This window comes from Melopsittacus undulatus, chromosome 7 (genome assembly GCF_012275295.1).
Source record: "Melopsittacus undulatus isolate bMelUnd1 chromosome 7, bMelUnd1.mat.Z, whole genome shotgun sequence".
NCBI lineage: Eukaryota > Metazoa > Chordata > Aves > Psittaciformes > Psittaculidae > Melopsittacus > Melopsittacus undulatus.
In genome coordinates this window covers 29665194-29684204 of record NC_047533.1, presented here as the reverse complement: position 1 = coordinate 29684204, position 19011 = coordinate 29665194, and the positions used below count along the sequence as shown (strand labels likewise).

Here is a 19011-nt window from a genome sequence, read left to right as displayed (position 1 = left end):
GGAGAACTGTCTATCAAGTACAGTAGCCCCATCATTAACAGGGAAACAGATGACATGACATATCAAGATCCCTTCAACATGTATTTTTATGATTCTATGACTTTCTATTGTTAACTCATTAATAGTGTATATAAATGTGTAATAATGTAATATTTTATATTGTGTAATGTTTAGAGCAGTTAGTGTTGATGTTTTCAGATTAAAATAGACACTAAACTTGAGAACCTGAACTTACTGTTGAGAAAGCAGTGAATGTTAAATGAATACAATTTGTATATTTGGTTTTAAATGTATATGGAAAATTTCTTTAGTAGCAGTCATGTGGTGCAGCTTTGGGCCTACCTCTAAACAAACCTTTTTAGGGGAGAATTAATTCAAGGACTCAAAAAGGTAGTTTCTGAAGAATGATGCTTTCAGAATGTCTTTGTCTTTTGTTGTGTGCTATATGGGATATGTCCTTTGATGTGAATGGATGGATAGTCAATGCTGAAGGCTAGTTTACAGGCTAGTGTGTGTTTGAGCAAGTCCTCAGTCCTGTACACTGTGTACAAATCAATCCCATTTACTAACATTTAATAGCTAAAATAATTTCAGTATGCATAAATATATTTCAAAGGCATACATGGAATAGCTGAATACATTATAAACAAAAGTGGAATTCCTTGTCTGAACCACAGGCTTTTACAAAATTCCAGTCAACCACATGGTCAGGCACTCAGCTTTGATGAATTTCAGACAACAATATAGAAGACAGATGCTATTAAGGGGTGTCTGAGGTAAACAGTGTTTTGGTAATATTTATCCAATCTGGGAAATTATCAGCCCTGCAGAAGGCATCATTTAAGAGAAGCTGACATGACTACAGCATCTTGGCTGTTTAATCCAGGAAATATCTTCCTTGTAAAATATGATGTGTGCCATATAAAGGGCGATTGAGCTTCCTTTGATTCTGTAATTTGTCAAAACCTCTGATTGCCATTTTTTACTACCTGTTAAGAATTCAAAATGAGAGAGCATGCTTTATGAACACTTCTCAAGCTATCTAGAATCTTTCTTCATGTGGCTGAAAAGCAGTAATAGTTTCCTTGATCAACATTTCCACTCCCCACTTATTTGATCCCAGTCCCAGTTTGAGGAGTTGATCTGCCTGTGACTAGGACTCCATATAATTAAGCTAAGAAGTCTGATATGAACATTTAATTTTGTAACCCTTTTGTTTGAAATACTTTTGCTGAGACAAGATCTCAGAATTCAAGGGTGTTGGGCCTTAGCCCAAACCTGAATTCTAAATTTGGTTCAGTCTTATTGGCAAATGCAATTTTATCCTCATTTAGGATCAAGACTTTTACCACCTTCTCAGTCACCAATAACAGTTCTCATAAATTTCAGTGTGTGGTGGATTGTTACGCGAAACTATCCTTAGTTTAAATTTTACTGTGCAGAAGTAATTTAATAGGAAAGTAGTTGTCACCAACACAATTCAATTTTCACTTGGGTTTTTTCCCCAAGAATGAGTTTTTTTCCAAGAAAGCAAGGCACTTATACTCCTTTCACTGAATATAAAAAATTAGCAATTGATTTTCTCATGCTATTGTGTTCTCTTACAAACTTGTGACACACACACAGAAATCTCTGGCATTTCATCAGCTGCATATATAGGAAAAGGTAAAGCAGGACACATGGGTAAATTGAGGGGCAGGGGACAGAAGGTGACTACTTCTTTTTTTTTACAATATGCCTTTTCAGACCCTCAGCAACTAAATTTCAAACGTGCAGACCCCTAAGTTCTTTGTAGTGGTGTCCCGAAGAAAAACATTTGAGAAGCTCCCAGACCCCATACTGCCTGTAAAATCAGCATAACCTCCTTTGTAACAACAAGGTTAGTTATGTGTACTTTGCACAAATGTAAACCCAGGCACTTGCAAAAAAGAAAAATCAGTACAGCTTTTTGCCCTGCCTTTGTTTGGCCTTCCTTGGCCAGCATTGCCATTTGCATGGCTGTATGGAGAACCAGACTAGGGAACTGACCCTGCTTAGCATTGCACCTTCCCCAGGGACCATATTGAGCTGGATTCCCACTGGTTTACTACTGGAAATTAGTGCTAGTGCACAAGGTGGGGTGAGGGGTGGCCTGGGAGTGTGGGTAATAGAAAAACAACTTGTAGTAGAACTGTGAATTTGGAGAAAAATAAAGTAACTGTGAAACCATGACCTGTACCATATCATGATTTAGAGATCTATTTTTTTAAACTGATTTTGGAGTAAAGCTATAAACAGGACAAAATAAAAAGTTATTAAATGAGTTCTGATCACACTTGAATCTTGAAATACTAGACTTATGCAAGGTGAAAGTATATCTTAAATCATTACTGTAAGGTTTAGTAGTGGATTTATTATACAACAGTCAATATGCATTAGAGTTTGTCTAGTACTTGAAAAGAATCTTTGAAATAAGGAAATGATCAGCTTGCACAATCCATGATGAGGTGTAGCCAAAAAGCTCAATTCATTGCTAGAGGCAAAATCAAGCGCATTTATATAGCTAACAATCAGTCTTTAAGGAGTAAACATAGAGAAGCTATGCAGAACACTTGGATTTGCAGCAAAGCACTAGTCCTGCAGCAGTGTAGTCAGAGGCAAGCAAGTAGATCTTTAAGCACTGGGACCTTCAAGTTATATTTGACCACAACTTTTTCTGAGTGTTGTCTTTAGTTGCAGGAAGAGACACTGGTCTCCCTATTCAGAGTCTTGCTCTTAGAGATGCATGTGCTATAAACACCATCGTTGTACTGATTTCAGTGGTTTTCACATTGATTAACCTTATAGTAAAAAGGTAATTCAGTTCTACAGATCTTTTTCTCTATATACTGGCAACTGAATTCTGTCCTGCAAGTCACATGCAAGCCCATATAGCATTCTGAGAATCTGTTCCAGTTTTTCTGTTGTAGAAAACATTCTGCCTCTGAAACAGTGTTCTTTTGAATTTCACTTTTTCTAAACAAATTCAGTCTTATTACAGAGAATTTAAATTCTCAACTTCCCTCCTCTATTTGTCACTAAATGTCTGCACAAGAAAAATATAACTCTGTTACAGCTTTTGTGAGTTTGCAATGGCCTTTTTATCCATTGCTACATCTGCCGCAGCAGTAAGCCTAAGAAAATCTTTAAACAGTTCTCTCAGGTCACTTGCATTACTTTAAAAACCTTCAGTTAGTGCATTATATATATATTTTTTCTGATTAAATAAACCAGAAATAACAACAAAACATATAAGAGATTTCCAAAGAGTTTTGCATGGGAAGGTGGTGTATTCAGGGGCAGAATATTAATAGTGGAAAGATTTGTATTGTGCCAGACTTCTGTGGAGTTTGCTCCACTTTTGCATTTTTTTCTGTTTTCTGTGCCACAAGTGTCCTCTTTAGATTAGCATTATTTCCTCCTCTGCTAGCCACTGTCTTACCTTTTTAATACCATTTTCACCCTAATGGTACTTACTTGTTCCTTCATTTTTCTACAAGCCTGATCAGATCTGCAGTGCTGCAATTTAGTAATGCTGAAAAGCACAATAAATTAAAAAAAAAAACAACAACTGTATTATGTCTTCCATTTTGTCCGTCCTGACAATAGGGCTGTAGCCAGGCCATATCCTATCACATGTAGGGCACACCCACCCCATATCACATCACCTCACCTCTTTCAGCCTGCATTCTTAATTTAACTCTTAATTTAATAGGTTAGTATTTTAATTGAGACAGTCATTTCTATTTCTCACCTGGAAGACGCTGGAGAGTAGGTTATGGGTTTTGAACCTCATGTGATGCTGTAATACTTTCCTCACTTTATGAATAAGGTAGGTCAGTTATCTAGTAGAGCACATTAACTAGTGGCTCATTTAAAGTAGGTCTTATGTATCTGTTTTCATACTTTTTGTGCCTTGATCCTGGGTGTCCTTTCAGACATGGTCTCCCTGACATCCAATATGGTTGGTATACACCTGTCTGTATCTATAGCTTTCTGTACAAGAACTTGAGCAGATCTCTCCACATTGAAACCACCGCCTCATTTTTTTTACACCATCAGCTCCGAAGTTTCGTATTTAATTTGTTTTCTTTTTACAGAAGTGCTGATAATCTAGTCATGCTTCAGTGTGCAAGGAAAGAAAATACTCTTTGCTTAATACCCTGTCTTAGCTTTCCTTGATTCCCTTTCTCTTCTAACAGCTTCCTCCAGACATGAGAGGGATTGGAAACTGTGTTTGGCAGAGAAGGCAAGTGAATCTCTCATGTAAACTGCTAACTTGAGCAAGATTAGCAAAACCAGAGTTGGTTCAAAACCAATTTCTTGTAGAAGAATAGAGATTCTTCTATCTAGGTATCTAAATAAATGACTGGTTTCTCAGAAGACATAAGCACTGGGCTGATTTCAGTGAGTTACAGGCTATTACAAAATGTTCCTACATTTTGTCATTCAGCATATAAAAATTCTCAGGCCACTCTTGGTAATGAGCCAGCCCAATCTATTTTTTAATTAGGCTCTCCAGGTAAATTTGTAATATTTACTTCTGCATTTAGAAAATGCCAAAATTAAACCTACCATTAATGTACAAAGTCTCTTTGCACAAGTCAGAGTGCATGCATGCATGTGTGTGTGTTTATGTGACTTGTAAATAAATAGGAATATAAACAAACCCCCAAGACTCAAAAAAAGTTATATAAAACTAAAGTAAAAGGCAGAAACAGTTAAATATTTATATGGGGGAAAGAAAAAACCGAAACAGATGAATGATAACTTGGATGTCTTTGAGCTAAGCCTTCATGGCAAGATTACAAGGTTAAGTAAACAGCTAAACTTGCTCCACTCATATGAGGAACTGTTATAATTTTTGTACAACAGCACATTTCTTCCATAATGTTTCTTAGCTTTACGCAAACATTTCACTTGCAAAGAAAAGTGAATATAGGAAGGTTTCTGCAACTTATTAGCTGGACTTGAAACTCAGTGAAGACCCTCCCTTCCATGCACACAAATAATAAGCAAGTTGATTAAGGTATTATCAGCAAGGTGATTGTGATGTATTTTTTTAATAGGCTGCTTTTTCATTTATTGAAATCATAGTCATATTAATGAACAGACATCTTATCTAAAAAGATTGGGTTGACAGTGCAACCTGTATTAAAATGCTTAATTTACTGGGGTAGCATGATAAACATATAAGGCAAACACTTCTATTTCTCACCTGGGGGAAATTAGAGTGTACAGTGGTTAGTGGGTTTTAATTCCCATGTCTGTCTTAAACCTGATTTGAATCTGCTCAGTACTACTACTGCAATATTTTTGGGTATTGTGAGGTAGAGGGTCACTAGTAGACTTCGTATGGATACTAGCTATTTCTGTGTTTTTGTTGATATACTGGAGGACAAACTAGGTTTAAAATTCATTCCTCTTCCCCCATCCTCTTTGCATTGTCTTCAGTTCAGTGTAAAACTGAAAGTGTTGTGTTTGCTTTCCATTTGTAAACAATTGCCTCTTGTCCTATCTCAGTACCAATAAGAATTTCCTGGCTCTATCTTCTTACTCACTTATCAGATAGGTCCCTCCTGAGCCTTTTAGTTTCTGACTAACCAGTTCTGGTCTTCTCAGCCTCTCCTCATACAGAAGATGCTCCAAACCCTAAATCATCTTCACTGGACTTGATTCAGTATGTTCATGTCTATTCAGTATGTCTATTATGTCCATTATTCAGTAATATTCTAATATTCATTCTAATTAATAATATTCTATTATGTCCACTATTCAGTATGTCCATATCTATTCAGTATGTCTATTGTACAGGGGAGCCCAGTACTGGAGCCAGCACTGAACCCAGCTGTGTCTCACCGGGGTTGAATAGAAGGGAATGATTCCCTCCCAGCCTTTGTCCTGCTGGCAATGTTCTCCCTAGTGCAGTGTAGATCTGTTGGTCTCTTTTTGCATGTGGTTGCATTGCTGGCTCATAATTATCTCCACCTTTGTATCTCCAGGAGTCTCTTGTCTTAAGGAGGAACAAATCACTAGTAAGTTATGAAGTATACTAATGGGTCAAATAGATGAAATCTGTTGTATCGATCATGTATTCAGTTATATTTCCCTAAGTCCTAAATTTCTTTTAAGAATTGGATGTCCTAAGTTGTTTTGCCACATCAGGCATCCAGAGAACTGTAACTCTCAAGCACTTCCAGATTGGATGAATTTGAACAGTTGGAGTCCAAAAACTTGTCACAACTCAAATACTGATTTCCATCTCCCTTTCTACTGGTCTGTAAAGTAGGCATACAAAATATAAGTACACAGATTCACTTGTTTGTGTATTTGTAAAACACATGCCAACAGACACGTATCGAAGCTAAATTTTACAATGTTGCTTATGCTGATTTCATGTCTGATTAAGGGTCACTATGTTGTCTTGTTTGACATTCTGATTTACAGCGTAATATCAAACCAGTAAGAACTTCACTGAAGTATTTTCTTGTTGGTTTTGCACAAAATTACTAGATCTGAGTATATAATATAAATAATAAAATAAATGATATAAAAATGCAGTATCAGTCAACTATTACTAACATTCTATTTAATCACAGTTCTGTTTAATCACATTATTTTTCCAGTCTGATAATTAGTACTCAGATTACTGTCATAATATTTGCCACAAATTGTAAGTCTTCCCTCTCATAGCAAAGAGAATTGGGTCACTGTAAAAGTAAAAACTAGTTTTTTGCTTACTTTGCAAGTCATAGCCAGAAAAGTGTAGTCATATAAGGTGACTTTTAGGATAAGTATAACATGAATTTACAAAATATGAAGAACAAGAAGGAAATTGGAAAGCAATTGAATATTGTTTATGCTGGAAAGAGCACAATTAATGGTTTTATGTTTTACTATATTTTTTTCACCCACTGAAGACAAATTATGTTCATCTTGTATTCTGTGCCTCTATGGGATTTGATTTTGGCAAATTTCAAAGTCATAATCCTTACATGATCTTAAACAGTAATGATTACTGGGACTTAGTTGTCATCAGACCAGCTACTGTGAACAAATGTAACTCGAAAGATAGAGAACTGGATTTCACCCATCATCTGTAGTTTATGAAATTGTATTGTAAGATAATTATCTTATACATTGGACAAGATATACCATTTAGAGTTGCTAATTTTACATTTAATTCTGTTTCTACTGGTTACCTGAATTAGTGCCAACAATTATAATTTGCATTAGTATTGCAGGAGAGGTGGTATGCTGTTAACTCCATAATGACAGTCTGAGAAATCTATGTTTTCCATTAATATCTACCCATGGCAATATGACACTAGCTAAAAAACGACCCTGATTGACTTAGTTTCTTGCTACAGAGCTTCTGTGTTTCAAGAGCAACCACTTCATGAGTATTGCCTGCCATCCCTGCTGAGTTAGCACAGTCATGTAATAATGATTCCTCATTATTTTTGTCTCATGTTTTTGAGTGATTTTCCATTTCATCAATAGTGAATTGCAAAACTTCATTAATAAAATAACATCTTTGCTAGTTAGTTTATTTGGCTGACATCGTGCAGCAGTATCCCTGAAGCCCTATGCTGCAAAGGATAAATATATAGATAGATTTATTTATTTTTTTATATGGAAGTATAAAAAGCATGTGTTTTAATAAGATAGTATGTTATTCAGAGATTGACTTTTTGATGTAATCATATTTATTACATTTCACTTAAAGATATAGTAATGAAAATCACAATTGCTATATCGTATAACAATTAAGTGCTCCTGAAAGACTTCATTTTTGCAAGCATAAATTATTTGTGAGTTTAACAGAAATTCAAAAACACATGGAAAACAGGTCTATTGAATACTTATAGCCATAGAAATTGAGTCAGCTATCTGAAGTTCTTGTAAGAAAAAACAGAAAATCTACTTTCCAAAAAACCTCATGTGAATGAGTAGGGATAGCCGCTTGCATGAGTATGTCTCTTCACCTGTGCATGTGTATACCAGTGTATGCTTATGTTATTTGTTCCATTTCCAACCTATTCTAAATATTAGTTCAAAATATGATTTATAATAGTAATCTTGCTCTGATTTTTGCTGGTGTCTAGGCCTTGTGTCTTATGTCAAAAACGAATAGAGTGCTTTAGCTTTTTCACTGTGTTTTAATGTTCTCCATCTGCAATCCCTCCCATATGATGAAGAATAGGATTCTAATGTGGTACTGTAGAGCGTAAAATTTAGAGGCAGATAAAATTCTGAGGTATTTTTCAAAGTTTGTGAACAGTATACCGCAATTTAGAAGGATGAAAATTACACATCTTATTTGTACACCTGCTAGTAGAAGTCAACAGATTAATTCTGAAATAGCATATTGTGTTTTATTCTTTGTTTTTAGTTCAGATGAAAACCTTCACAGTGTAGAATCATAGATTCTAGTGATTTCATAACTTTCTGGTTTTCAAAAAGGGTATTTTGTTTTTTTTGGGGTTTTGTTGTTGTTGTTGTTTTGCAAGGATATACAGGAATGAGTAATTTAATGCTATTTGAAATACATAATATTAAATACAAGATTTTAAGTCAATCCAGCTGGCTGAAGATCAAGAATACCAGACAAAACTCAGCCAACTCTTCCATAAAAGATCTCTTTCTCTTGTGGGAAATCAAGCTTGCCTGGTCAGTTGTGCAATAGGCTTGCCTCTGAAAATCAAGGTTTCCTTTCCAAAGAAATTATGAGCAGCCCTGACATGAGTGTCAGGGAGGAGCAAGACTGGTGGTACTCTGTTGGCTCTAACAAGGGACCACTTGGAGTGGGATGTCCCCTCCTTTCCTTAACTATAGGGGATCCCAGTGACACTAATGAGCATCTGCTCTGGTCTGGAAACCAGCAGATTCTTTGAAAAGGAGCACTTACAGGGAAGGTAGGAATGACTCAATCCCCCTGAGGATATTAAAAGAGCACAAAGTTAGTTTTGTATGCTAACTATTTCTGTACAAAATTTTTGCTGTGAAAATTAGGTTTTACTCTTAACAGTACATACTTCTTAAAAGGTACCTCTACCCAGCTGAAAGAGGTGTGTGGGGAAAAGGGTTACACATTAGGAAGAAAATGCATGTATGTGATGTAAAATGGAGGCTATGGGAGACAGGCAACAATACACTCAGAGAAATACAGAGTTTAAAAGAACAAGTGAGTGAAGGGTATGTGTTTCAATTGCTTTACCATGCCCTGATAAGACGAAATGGATGTACTAAATTCAAACTTAAATAGTGTTGTACTCCTTTAATAGTTTATTTGTTCAAGTAGGTTAAAATCACTGTAAGGTGCTGATAATATAAGGATAAAACTGTTGCAACCTTAAAAAAAGGGGGGGGGAAGATGTACTTCCATACTTTTTAGAAATATTTAAGAAACTTTGGGGGTTTAATACTTAATTTATGATTAATTCAAGTATCCTTCTTTCTGGGAACGGTTACAATGTTTTCTGTTCTAAACATATGAATATATTCAAATTTAACTAGTGCTTTTTATCACACCAGTGAGGATACAAATTAAAAGAAGTATTGTTTTTTTCCAGTTCATGACCTAAAGTATTTCCTCTTTGTGTGGAGACACGTTAAAAAATAAAATCTCCAGACAAATAACATCTCAAGTTTGACCTACTGTATATGTGATACATTCCTGAATTGCCCAATGCAAATGTCTTAAAACAGAAATTACGATAGTAAAAGCCCAAGTTTTGACTTCATAATGGTAAAGATTTTTATATTTTTGCATTCTAATTTGGAAGGTAACTAGGTGTCATTGAGGAAAAATGTGAAAGACTGGATACAAAGGAAATACTGTGTTTTCAAAAGAAAATAAATTAATTGCTAATATCTTCCTGGCTTTAGATCATATCACACTTCAGTAATAAAATCTCAGAATATACACACAAGGGAGGTACAAAAAAGACAAATAGGTTATAAAGCTCTCAGAAATTTATTAGATAATATCAAGGGTAAAACTGTAAACATAAATTAATTTTCTGATTATATTTATTTAGTATGTCGTATTGGGTTTCCAACTCAAGATTAGCTTTTTTTATTTGTATGTGTTAAATTTTTGGTATTATGCTTAGGCTTTCATGTATACGACTTAATACAGCCCCAGCCAAAGAGAAGGTGATTATTGTGTTACTGAGTAAATTGTAAAAGTAGAAATTATAGTTGAGTGTTAAAACTTCTTATGACAAGGTTGATGTCAACAGCAGTCAGAACCACAAACCAGTGCTATGGCTTCTGAACAGAATAGCTAAATTCCATAGTGATAATATTATTCTTTTCTGAAAGAGGTGTTCGCCTGCAAAGCCAGCCTGTTGTGCCAAGCCTGAATATCACTTTGAGCAATGTTTTGTCACTTCTCTATTTCAGCGGATTCTCTAGCATTATCAATCTGTTACATGCTGAGCAAGTTTATACTTTTCTTGGCAGGAAAGTCAAACTATTTGTTTGGGGAAAATGTCAGATGTTTCTTTGTCATCATGTAAAATGCCTGTTATCTGTCTAGTCTGAAAGAAAATTCAAACATAAACCAAGCAAACTAAAAAAACCTCACTCATTCACTACCACTCATTTTGTTGTAGTATGACAATTTTTAGTTTTTAAGTCAAGTGTTTAGAATTATTAACCTTTCCAGTGGTGTATTTCCAAGCAAAACTAATAAACACACAGGGACTATGTGGCAGGCTAGTTTTGGTAGCAGTACTGGCCCCCTCTGGATGGGTAAGCTGGCTACAATCTCACCCACCACGGCAAACATAGCCCCATGCCACAAAGGAGGTCATGTCTCCTTTGTTAGCAAACACTTACTTGATCCATTGGGTTTTCTGCACCCATGCAGATTAGAAAAAATAACTCTTCTGACATTTTCAAATTTCAGACATCAATTTAACATCAGTTAAGGTGAAGATACATGCAGTTTCAATGAATCATTTGGGACACTATGTTTTCAGTTTGAAAGAAAGTGAAACTCAACCCATTCTACTGATTGTTTCGGTGTTTTGGGGGAATATTCTCTCAGAGTCATTCTGAATTCAGTTCAGGTTCATCAGGAGGTCCTGCAAATTCATAAGCTTTGTCAGCAACCCAATCCAAAATATCATGTTGCAATAAGAAATTAAATACACAGTTTTCCTGGGTTTGGCCTTTGCTAAGTATACTGTTCATAACTCTGCCATGGACTGACAGATTTGTATATCTGCTTTTCTAAGGTTTAGTTGACTAACCTTCATCACCTTTGTCTACACATAAAGACCATGTACACCATGTTTTATATTACTATTTTTCTATACATTTCCTTTAACCTAGCAGGAATAATTTAATTCATGTTTTGCAATGTTTTTGAAGCAGCCTATAAAAACTGCTTATAGAATCTAACTAACTAGAGAAGTGACTGTATAACCTGAAAAACAGTTTATTGACTACCAAAAAAGGCTGATTTGTGCATTTATGTTCTCTGCTTCTTGGACACAGTAAATTAGTTTTAACATATTTGTTTCCATTTCTTGAGAAGGATTTATAAAAAAATATTTTAAGTGAGTTAATGGAACTTCATATTTTCCAACTTCCTATTATGAAAATCTACATAAGAACCAGTGGATTTTTTTATATTCCTGAATTTTGAGGAAGGTTGTTTCACTGCTAACTTTTGTGCTTTCTATGAAAAAGGGAAAAGAGGGGAGGAACTCCTTGAGAGGTAGTCCATGTAACTGAAGGTCTTGCTTTGAGTTGCTGTTTTGAGGACCTTCTTTGTCTCCAGTTGCTACAGATGGAGTATAGGGACATAAACTTCATAAACTAGGTGTTTCAGATTGCTATGTGAATACCCCTCATCTTTCTCTCTTTCCTGTCAGAGGATCTGTGATTTTGTGTTTACTGTTGTTGTATCTCGTGTATTCTCAAGAATTTCCAAGACACAAATTTCTTCTCAGAATTGACAAAACATGGTTATGCTGATGAGTTCCACAAGGAAAAGTAGTTGTGATTATCCTCAGCTGGAGAATGGCTTCTTTGAGCTTCCTTTTCTACACTTTGATCATACATTAACCTTCATTGTTTGTATTTGTGCAATCAAATTAACTTGGGGTGAATATTTAGAGGAATGGCTTACATACTCTTTAAAGAGTATGTGTATCAAGAAAATGGTAATGATGCATTTCTGTTAAACAATTGTGCTATTTAAAAATTGAATTTTGATAATGGATGTATATTAAATATTAATATAAAATATTTTCACAGCAGTAAGTCAATGCTCAGTGAACTGATTACACAAAACAGTATTTTTCCTGAAAAAGAAATTTTTCTCCTTATTATTCACTCTACCTTCATGCCAAATTTAGAAATTGAACTTTCTTAAGCTTAGCCTTTTCGTCTAATGCCATTTCAGATTTAGCAATTGTATGTTCTGTTCTTTAGGAAATAACAGAAGATCGGGATCGATCACGACTGGACTCAATGGTGCTGTTAATTATGAAACTGGACCAGCTTGACCAGGATATTGAAAATGCTCTCAGTGCAGGCTCTTCCCCATCCAGCACCCCGACATACAAACGGAGGCATATACCTGTAAGCCAGTTCGCTTACCCTTTCTTATTATTCTAAGTAGACTCTGGTTTTATTTCACTTTTTCTCTTGTAGTCCTCATATTTTTCAGCTCCTTGGTTTCAGAACTAAATCTCTTTTTGTAAAGAATTTGTCATGTATTTTTTTTCTATATGTATATATGTTTCAAAGGCAGTAATTGGCATTCGTTGTTTCCTTCTGGCATCATCATTTCATAAATTCATTTCATAAATGAAGAGCTTCAGAGCTTCCAGATGAAAAAAGGGAGATCTACAAAATTCATAAAATATCTGTCTCTCTAATTATCACTTACTGTAAATGTAGAGTCAGCACAAAGTCAGGATCACACCAATCTCAGAACACATGTGTATGTCATTTGAAATTATGTAGTTAGAACTAAAAGCAAATCTGAGCTACAGGTCTTGTTTTTCTGCTAGTGGGAGGGTCCATGAGATTTTTGGTATACATACATATTAAATCTTCTGTCATTCAAAGTCAGATTCTGGCAGAAGTGTGTACTTTAGTTATTTGAATTTCTTCAATTATTTTATTTTTTTAAATGTGATAATTCTTTGCTAAGAGTAGTCTTAAGGGATACTGGGCAGCTCACAAACATGGTTGATGCATTCTTACTTCCTGAGAAATGTTTACACATGTAGCTACGAAGAACATGAAATAGCTAACCCGAGGTGTTCTCATGCAGCCTTCCTGCTAATTTCACCCGCATGTGGTGCAGCTGTTTTTCAATTTAAGAAACCTGAGAAATACTGCACCAAGATCTCGAGGTGAACATTCAGGTCATTTCTTTATGTTTGGGACATTTTCTTTTAAATAATGATGGGGTTTTCCTATTAAAGTCAGATTTCATTATTGCTCTATAATCAAGTGAGTGGTCTTTAGATGAGAAAAAGCTTTATTTAAGTTTCTGTGGGTTTGGTCAGCTGAAGATTATATATCATATCATTTTTAAAGGACAGAACTTAATTACAACTTTAATAGCTAAACAGTTTTCCTGTGGATACCAACATTTTTGCAGTGTCTTCTTGAGCACTGATGGTACAGGAAAACTGAAATACAATGTACGGTGTTAACATCTGTTCTTTGTATGCCACCAATCTGTGCCAGCATTTTAGCTAATTTGTTACAGCAATAGAGAGCTGAGACAGCCTATATAAGTAAGCCTGAATGATAATCAGAGGTGGCACCTGTTTCCATGCTGTAGAGCAACCCTCCAGAAAGATCTTTCATCAAGCATGGAATATATGCTATTTATATATACTGATTTTCTAGGAATTTGGGGGCTTTTGAGTATTATGAATCAGATTATCAAAAAGATTTGTTTTTCAGGACATTCATGCATTATGTTCAATCTCATATTGATTTTATAGTAAAAAAAGCATTTGAATATTATTCAGAAACATGGATAATAGGGTAGGAAGTGTGCTTCTGCAGCATAACTCTACTAAGCAGAAGCTTCTAGAGTGGCTGTACCTGAGCTGACTTCTACAGAGGCATTTCCATGGCTCTACTGCATTTCCCAATGCTTCCATTGCATTCCAAGACTCACTGGCAGGAAATATCTGACACAAAAGCATGGTCCTACCTGGAATGCAGCTTTGTCTCCAATTTCTAGCCCCTTTCAGAAAACAGCACACTTGCATACTTGGTGCAGAGGCACCTGTCTAACTGGCATCTACTGTTTGGCAGACCAGAAACTTAACTGGAATTACTGCATCAAAGGGTTGCCACTTCTTTCCAGTTCAGGAGCACAACCCCGGAGACATCTCTGCCCATATTTCATCCATTTTAGGCACTTGATATTATGAAACTGATTTTGCCTGCACGGAGTTGGCTAGGTTAACAGTTCAGGCTCTTTTACTGTGTAGATATAGTCACACAAGCTACACCTCAGCTAATAAACCTGACAGTATATGGCTGGGTCTACACATAGGCAGCTCTTTGCCAGATATGTGTCACAATTTATCTGCAAGCAGTATAATCCCCTGCCCTCACTCTTCACAGTAAATCAAACACGCGCTATAATTTTACTTCCTCAACAATAAAACATACTATATTTCTTCTTTTTATTCTCAAAAAAAGGAATGTAATCAGCGTCATTAAAAGTAAGGGCATTTTAACCAGAAATAGCATTTGGCTGATAAGTGTCTGCTGATTCTAAAATTGAGAGAGCTGTACCTCTGAATTTTATAAACTGCTGGATGGTGATGTCATTTCAGCTGTCTAATGGTTTACAGATGTTCACTGAGCTTGCAATGCTGCCAGAGACAGAAGGTGGGAGCACACAGGAAATACTGAACATCAGAGAAAAATGTCAGACTTCTACAGCCCTGAACTGATTTCTCTTACCTTGCATTATAATATTTAGGGGAATTATACCTTTGATGTTAGTGGTGATTTATAATTTCAGAACAGCAGCTAATGCAAACCACCACATTGAAAAAGACAGCAAGTGAATGTGTACATAATGGAAAACAATAAGGAGAACTACTCTTACACAGAGAGTTAAGCATAGGTATTTAAATGAGCCTGTCTGAATACTTCCTTTATTTAGAAGAACTAGATTTTTCTTTCATAGTCACAGTTACTAAAGATACTTGCAACATTTTGTTACAGGATGTTGAATCTGGTTCTGAGAGTGGAGTGGATGTTGCTTCAGTAAGTCATTCACAAACAAACTTGTCTCCTAACATCCATGCTCCTGATGTAGCATCTCCCTGTTTAGTAGCCAGCTCTGGAGCTAAACCGAAGACTGGGGTGAGTACAAAGATTGTATTTTCTTAACTTCACTCATGATATCAGATTGGAAGTCAAATATTTTATGCTTTTCATTTCTTGATTGTACAACAGTATGTGTGTGTCACCTAAGAAAAAGGACTAATAATTAGGTTGTCTCAAGGTGTCATTTCAGTTGCAAGTAATCCTAGAAGTTTCACATTTAGAAACACATTATTATCAATTGAGGTTTTATGTGAGAAAATAGATTAAAAGAGCTATTCCATTTTATTTGGAAAGATAAGGTTTCTTGAAGTATCACCTGGAACATTTCCTAAACCTTATGGAGGATGCAGCCAGAGAAAAAGATGGTTGAATCATGTAATCTGATTTATGATGGCCAAACCCAGTCACCCTAGTCCTTTTGAGAGGCTGAACTGCTGTGTACTGTAAGCAGAGGTATTACCCTCCTGAAGGGAGAATGTCATTCTAAGGCCAAATTCAGCAAGTGGTTTCACACGCTGAAGATCAGAGGGAGGCTTTTGAACAGCAGACCCCTTCCTGCAGATGCCAGTGCATGCTAAGTGGTAAGGAAGGGTAGGTCTGAGAGCTCAGATATAGCAAGGAGCCTCCTTCTGCATCCATTCATAGCTACATACAGCCATTAGAAGCATGATTCTTACTTTTACTATTGTAAATCTACAGAAGAATCCTTCTTTCAGCTCTCAGCATGTGTAGAAAACCTTGGATGTCCTAGAAACTTGACATACTTTCTGTTCTCTTACACTTGCTGTTTCCAGTGCCTCAAGAAGCACAGAGATCTAGACTCTGCTAAGCTTTTCCTAGGCTGAAAAGTCTTAGCATAACTCCTTCTCCATCTGTTCATAAATTCAGACACTGCTGATAACCAGACCAGCAGAAAATCTGGGATAAAATATTAAAACATAAAGTGTGGTTAGCATAAGTATATACATTTATAACAAGTTTATAAAAAGTAAGATAGAGGCCAACTGTCATTTACTGCACTGCAATAATAGCAAGTTAACTAATGTCTTTGATTGAGTCAGTAAAAGAAGTTCTAATAAACATTTACATTTGAGATTGTTCACTTGTACAAAAATAAATTCACTTGTAATTTATCATCAGTGCATAACTATAGCAAATAGAGAGCTCTGCACTCTGTCATTGAGCACAATGCAGCACAAATTCTCAAATAAGTACATACGTTACACTAGAAGGTGATATCCTACTTTTCCAGATCCTGAGAAGAGCACAGACACTCTCTAAGGTATTAAATATCCCTTTTAAATTTAGGTTTCTCTACTAATACTTGAGGAGATCTTAACACCTGGCTTTGCAGAGGTGGGGTTCACTTCCTTTGGACTTAGACATTGAGTGTTAATTCACCTTAAATAAGTATTTATTTGATTTTTGCTGTGAAGGATATATCGTGTTGAGCATATCTGTGAATATTCATTTATTATATAATTTTTATTGTATATGATTTTGGAGAGATCCTTCTTTTTTTTTTACTTTGTAGACTAACATTGCATATTCAAAAAATCTCTGCTGATGTGTAAGTTGTAGGGATGCAATAGAGAGCCCCCTGGTTTTTTAAAATTCCAGTGGGTGAAGTTAAATTTTCTCCAAAATCAACTCTCTCCTAAAGTTTTGAGGGCTGCGACTTACCACATTCTGTAGTAAGACTTGGTGGTGGGCTCTTATTAGTAAATATGTTCAGACAAAGACCATATTCTCATTTCTAGCTTAGGAGGCTTGCAAAGTACAAGATGATTTTTTTGCTTGAGCCTAGATCTCCTGCAGGTTGGGAAAAGCAAGATCCTCATTATTTTTTTCTTCCTTTTAGCTTTGGGCTTCCAGATTGTTTTGACTTTGTGTGCCTTTCTGATCCACAAACTAAGTGGTAATATGTGCTGTGATTTTGGCTGTTCGAAACTTGCTGCCTCTTTACCTGCAGTCAAACTTTATTTAACACCAGAAGTTTTCTTGGCACACACTGGGAGAATATATACCTTGATCCTTACCCTTGCTTATCTCTATGCCTGTTGTTCCTCTGCTCTGCATGGCTAGGTAGCCTGCTGCTGGTTGCTTGACTGCAAACCTGTACTAGTAGAAAAGAAGTTCCCTTATTCTTGCCATGCTTAGCATTGGGCTTTACCCAGGATGAATTTTCAAATATGGTATATTGAATGGCATGTCCTTGAAACACTGCCCGGAACAGACACTGGGGATGCCTCTGTGCAGTTGATTTCAATGTAATCTTCTGTAAAAATCCTCAGTGTGGTGTTCTTTCTGTAAAGGAGACTGTTCTCATAGTTTCTGGGGTTTTTTGTCAGAGTAGGTGGTGTGGGAATAAATTTTTTTCTGCACTGGAAACTCTGCAAAATACCTTTTAATGGTGATGGACTGTTTCAAAGATTTTACTTCCTTTTTAGTGTTTACACCTGCAGATTTCAAAGATTTCAAACCCTTAGTCTCCAAGGACAGCTTATTGTGTTGTGTTTATTAATAATATAATTATTAATAATGTTTATTAATAAAATCTAAACAGGAGTACATCAACAATTATATTTAAAATTCAGTATCAATTATACTTTTCACATTAATAGTAGATATCAAAGGAGATATTAAAGAAAAATGGGGGGTTGTGTTTGCATACACAAGTTATTCAGCATTTAATAAAAATTCACCTATGGATAGTCAAATTTAGTCTTGTCAATGTGAATCCCTATGTAAAGTGCATGTGTGCACATACAGAGTACTCCTTACTGAATACAGTCATGACAAGCATTATAGGAAGTTATAGGGTGCAGCGTAAAAGCCTTTGTTATCCAGATGTACATGGTGTTTTGGGTTTATGAAAAGTATGGAGTTGAATAACCTTCATCCTGAATTTAGGATGTTGCTGATATATTTCATGGTCAGGGTGAAATAGCACAATGTGATCAATAGAGTGTTTGGTTCACAGTATAACAATTGACTCAAAATGTATGTGTTTGCCAAGGTACACAAATAGACAATCCTTGTGAAACAAGGATTCACATGACTGAGCAGTTATATTTCCCCACACAGTTTAGGATTGGAGAAATAATTGGTTTTGACGTCTTTATATTACTTATGTTTACAGAATAAAGAATTTTCTTGCTTCTGTAATTAACACATTTCTATGTTCTGGCCTTTATTCACCACTCTCCAAAATAGACAAATGATTTTTTCATATTAACATTTGAGGATATACACTTGGCAAGAATTAATCACATGAGAATTGAAATCAGCTTAAAAAAATATGAAATCAACAGGCTTTTGCACCAGTGTCCATGAGAAAATTTTAGGTACCAGTTATGCCTGCAAGTACAAAATGACCTGGTCTTACTGAACACTAGAATGAGATTCAGGTGCAACTACTGATTTCAGTGAATCCCTGGATGAGCTCAGGAGTCCACTTTCATAAATCTTTTTACTGGGTTGGGACAAAAGGTTATATTATTTAGACAACAGTTTTGTAGACTGTTCATTTGTGTGTACTAAAATAATTTACCCTTTCACATGCGCTTTTGATTCATATTAGGTATTAAAATTTCAACTATATAGAGAAAGCCAAATTATTCTGTGAAGAATAATTTATAGATTTGTAAATTA

General features: G+C 35.6%; 1 protein-coding gene across 1 annotated transcript in view; it reads left to right on the top strand.

Annotated features, from left to right (window-relative positions):
* LOC115946506 (rho GTPase-activating protein 7-like) overlaps nucleotides 1-16746 on the top strand; it is a 56113-nt gene extending 39367 nt beyond the window's left edge. Inside the window, exons 3-5 of the mRNA XM_034064810.1 lie at nucleotides 12472-12621; nucleotides 15253-15393; nucleotides 16666-16746. Coding sequence (XP_033920701.1) covers nucleotides 12472-12621; nucleotides 15253-15393; nucleotides 16666-16746 — 372 coding nt within the window. The remainder of the gene's footprint in view (nucleotides 1-12471; nucleotides 12622-15252; nucleotides 15394-16665) is intronic.
* Nucleotides 16747-19011: the final 2265 nt, after the last annotated feature.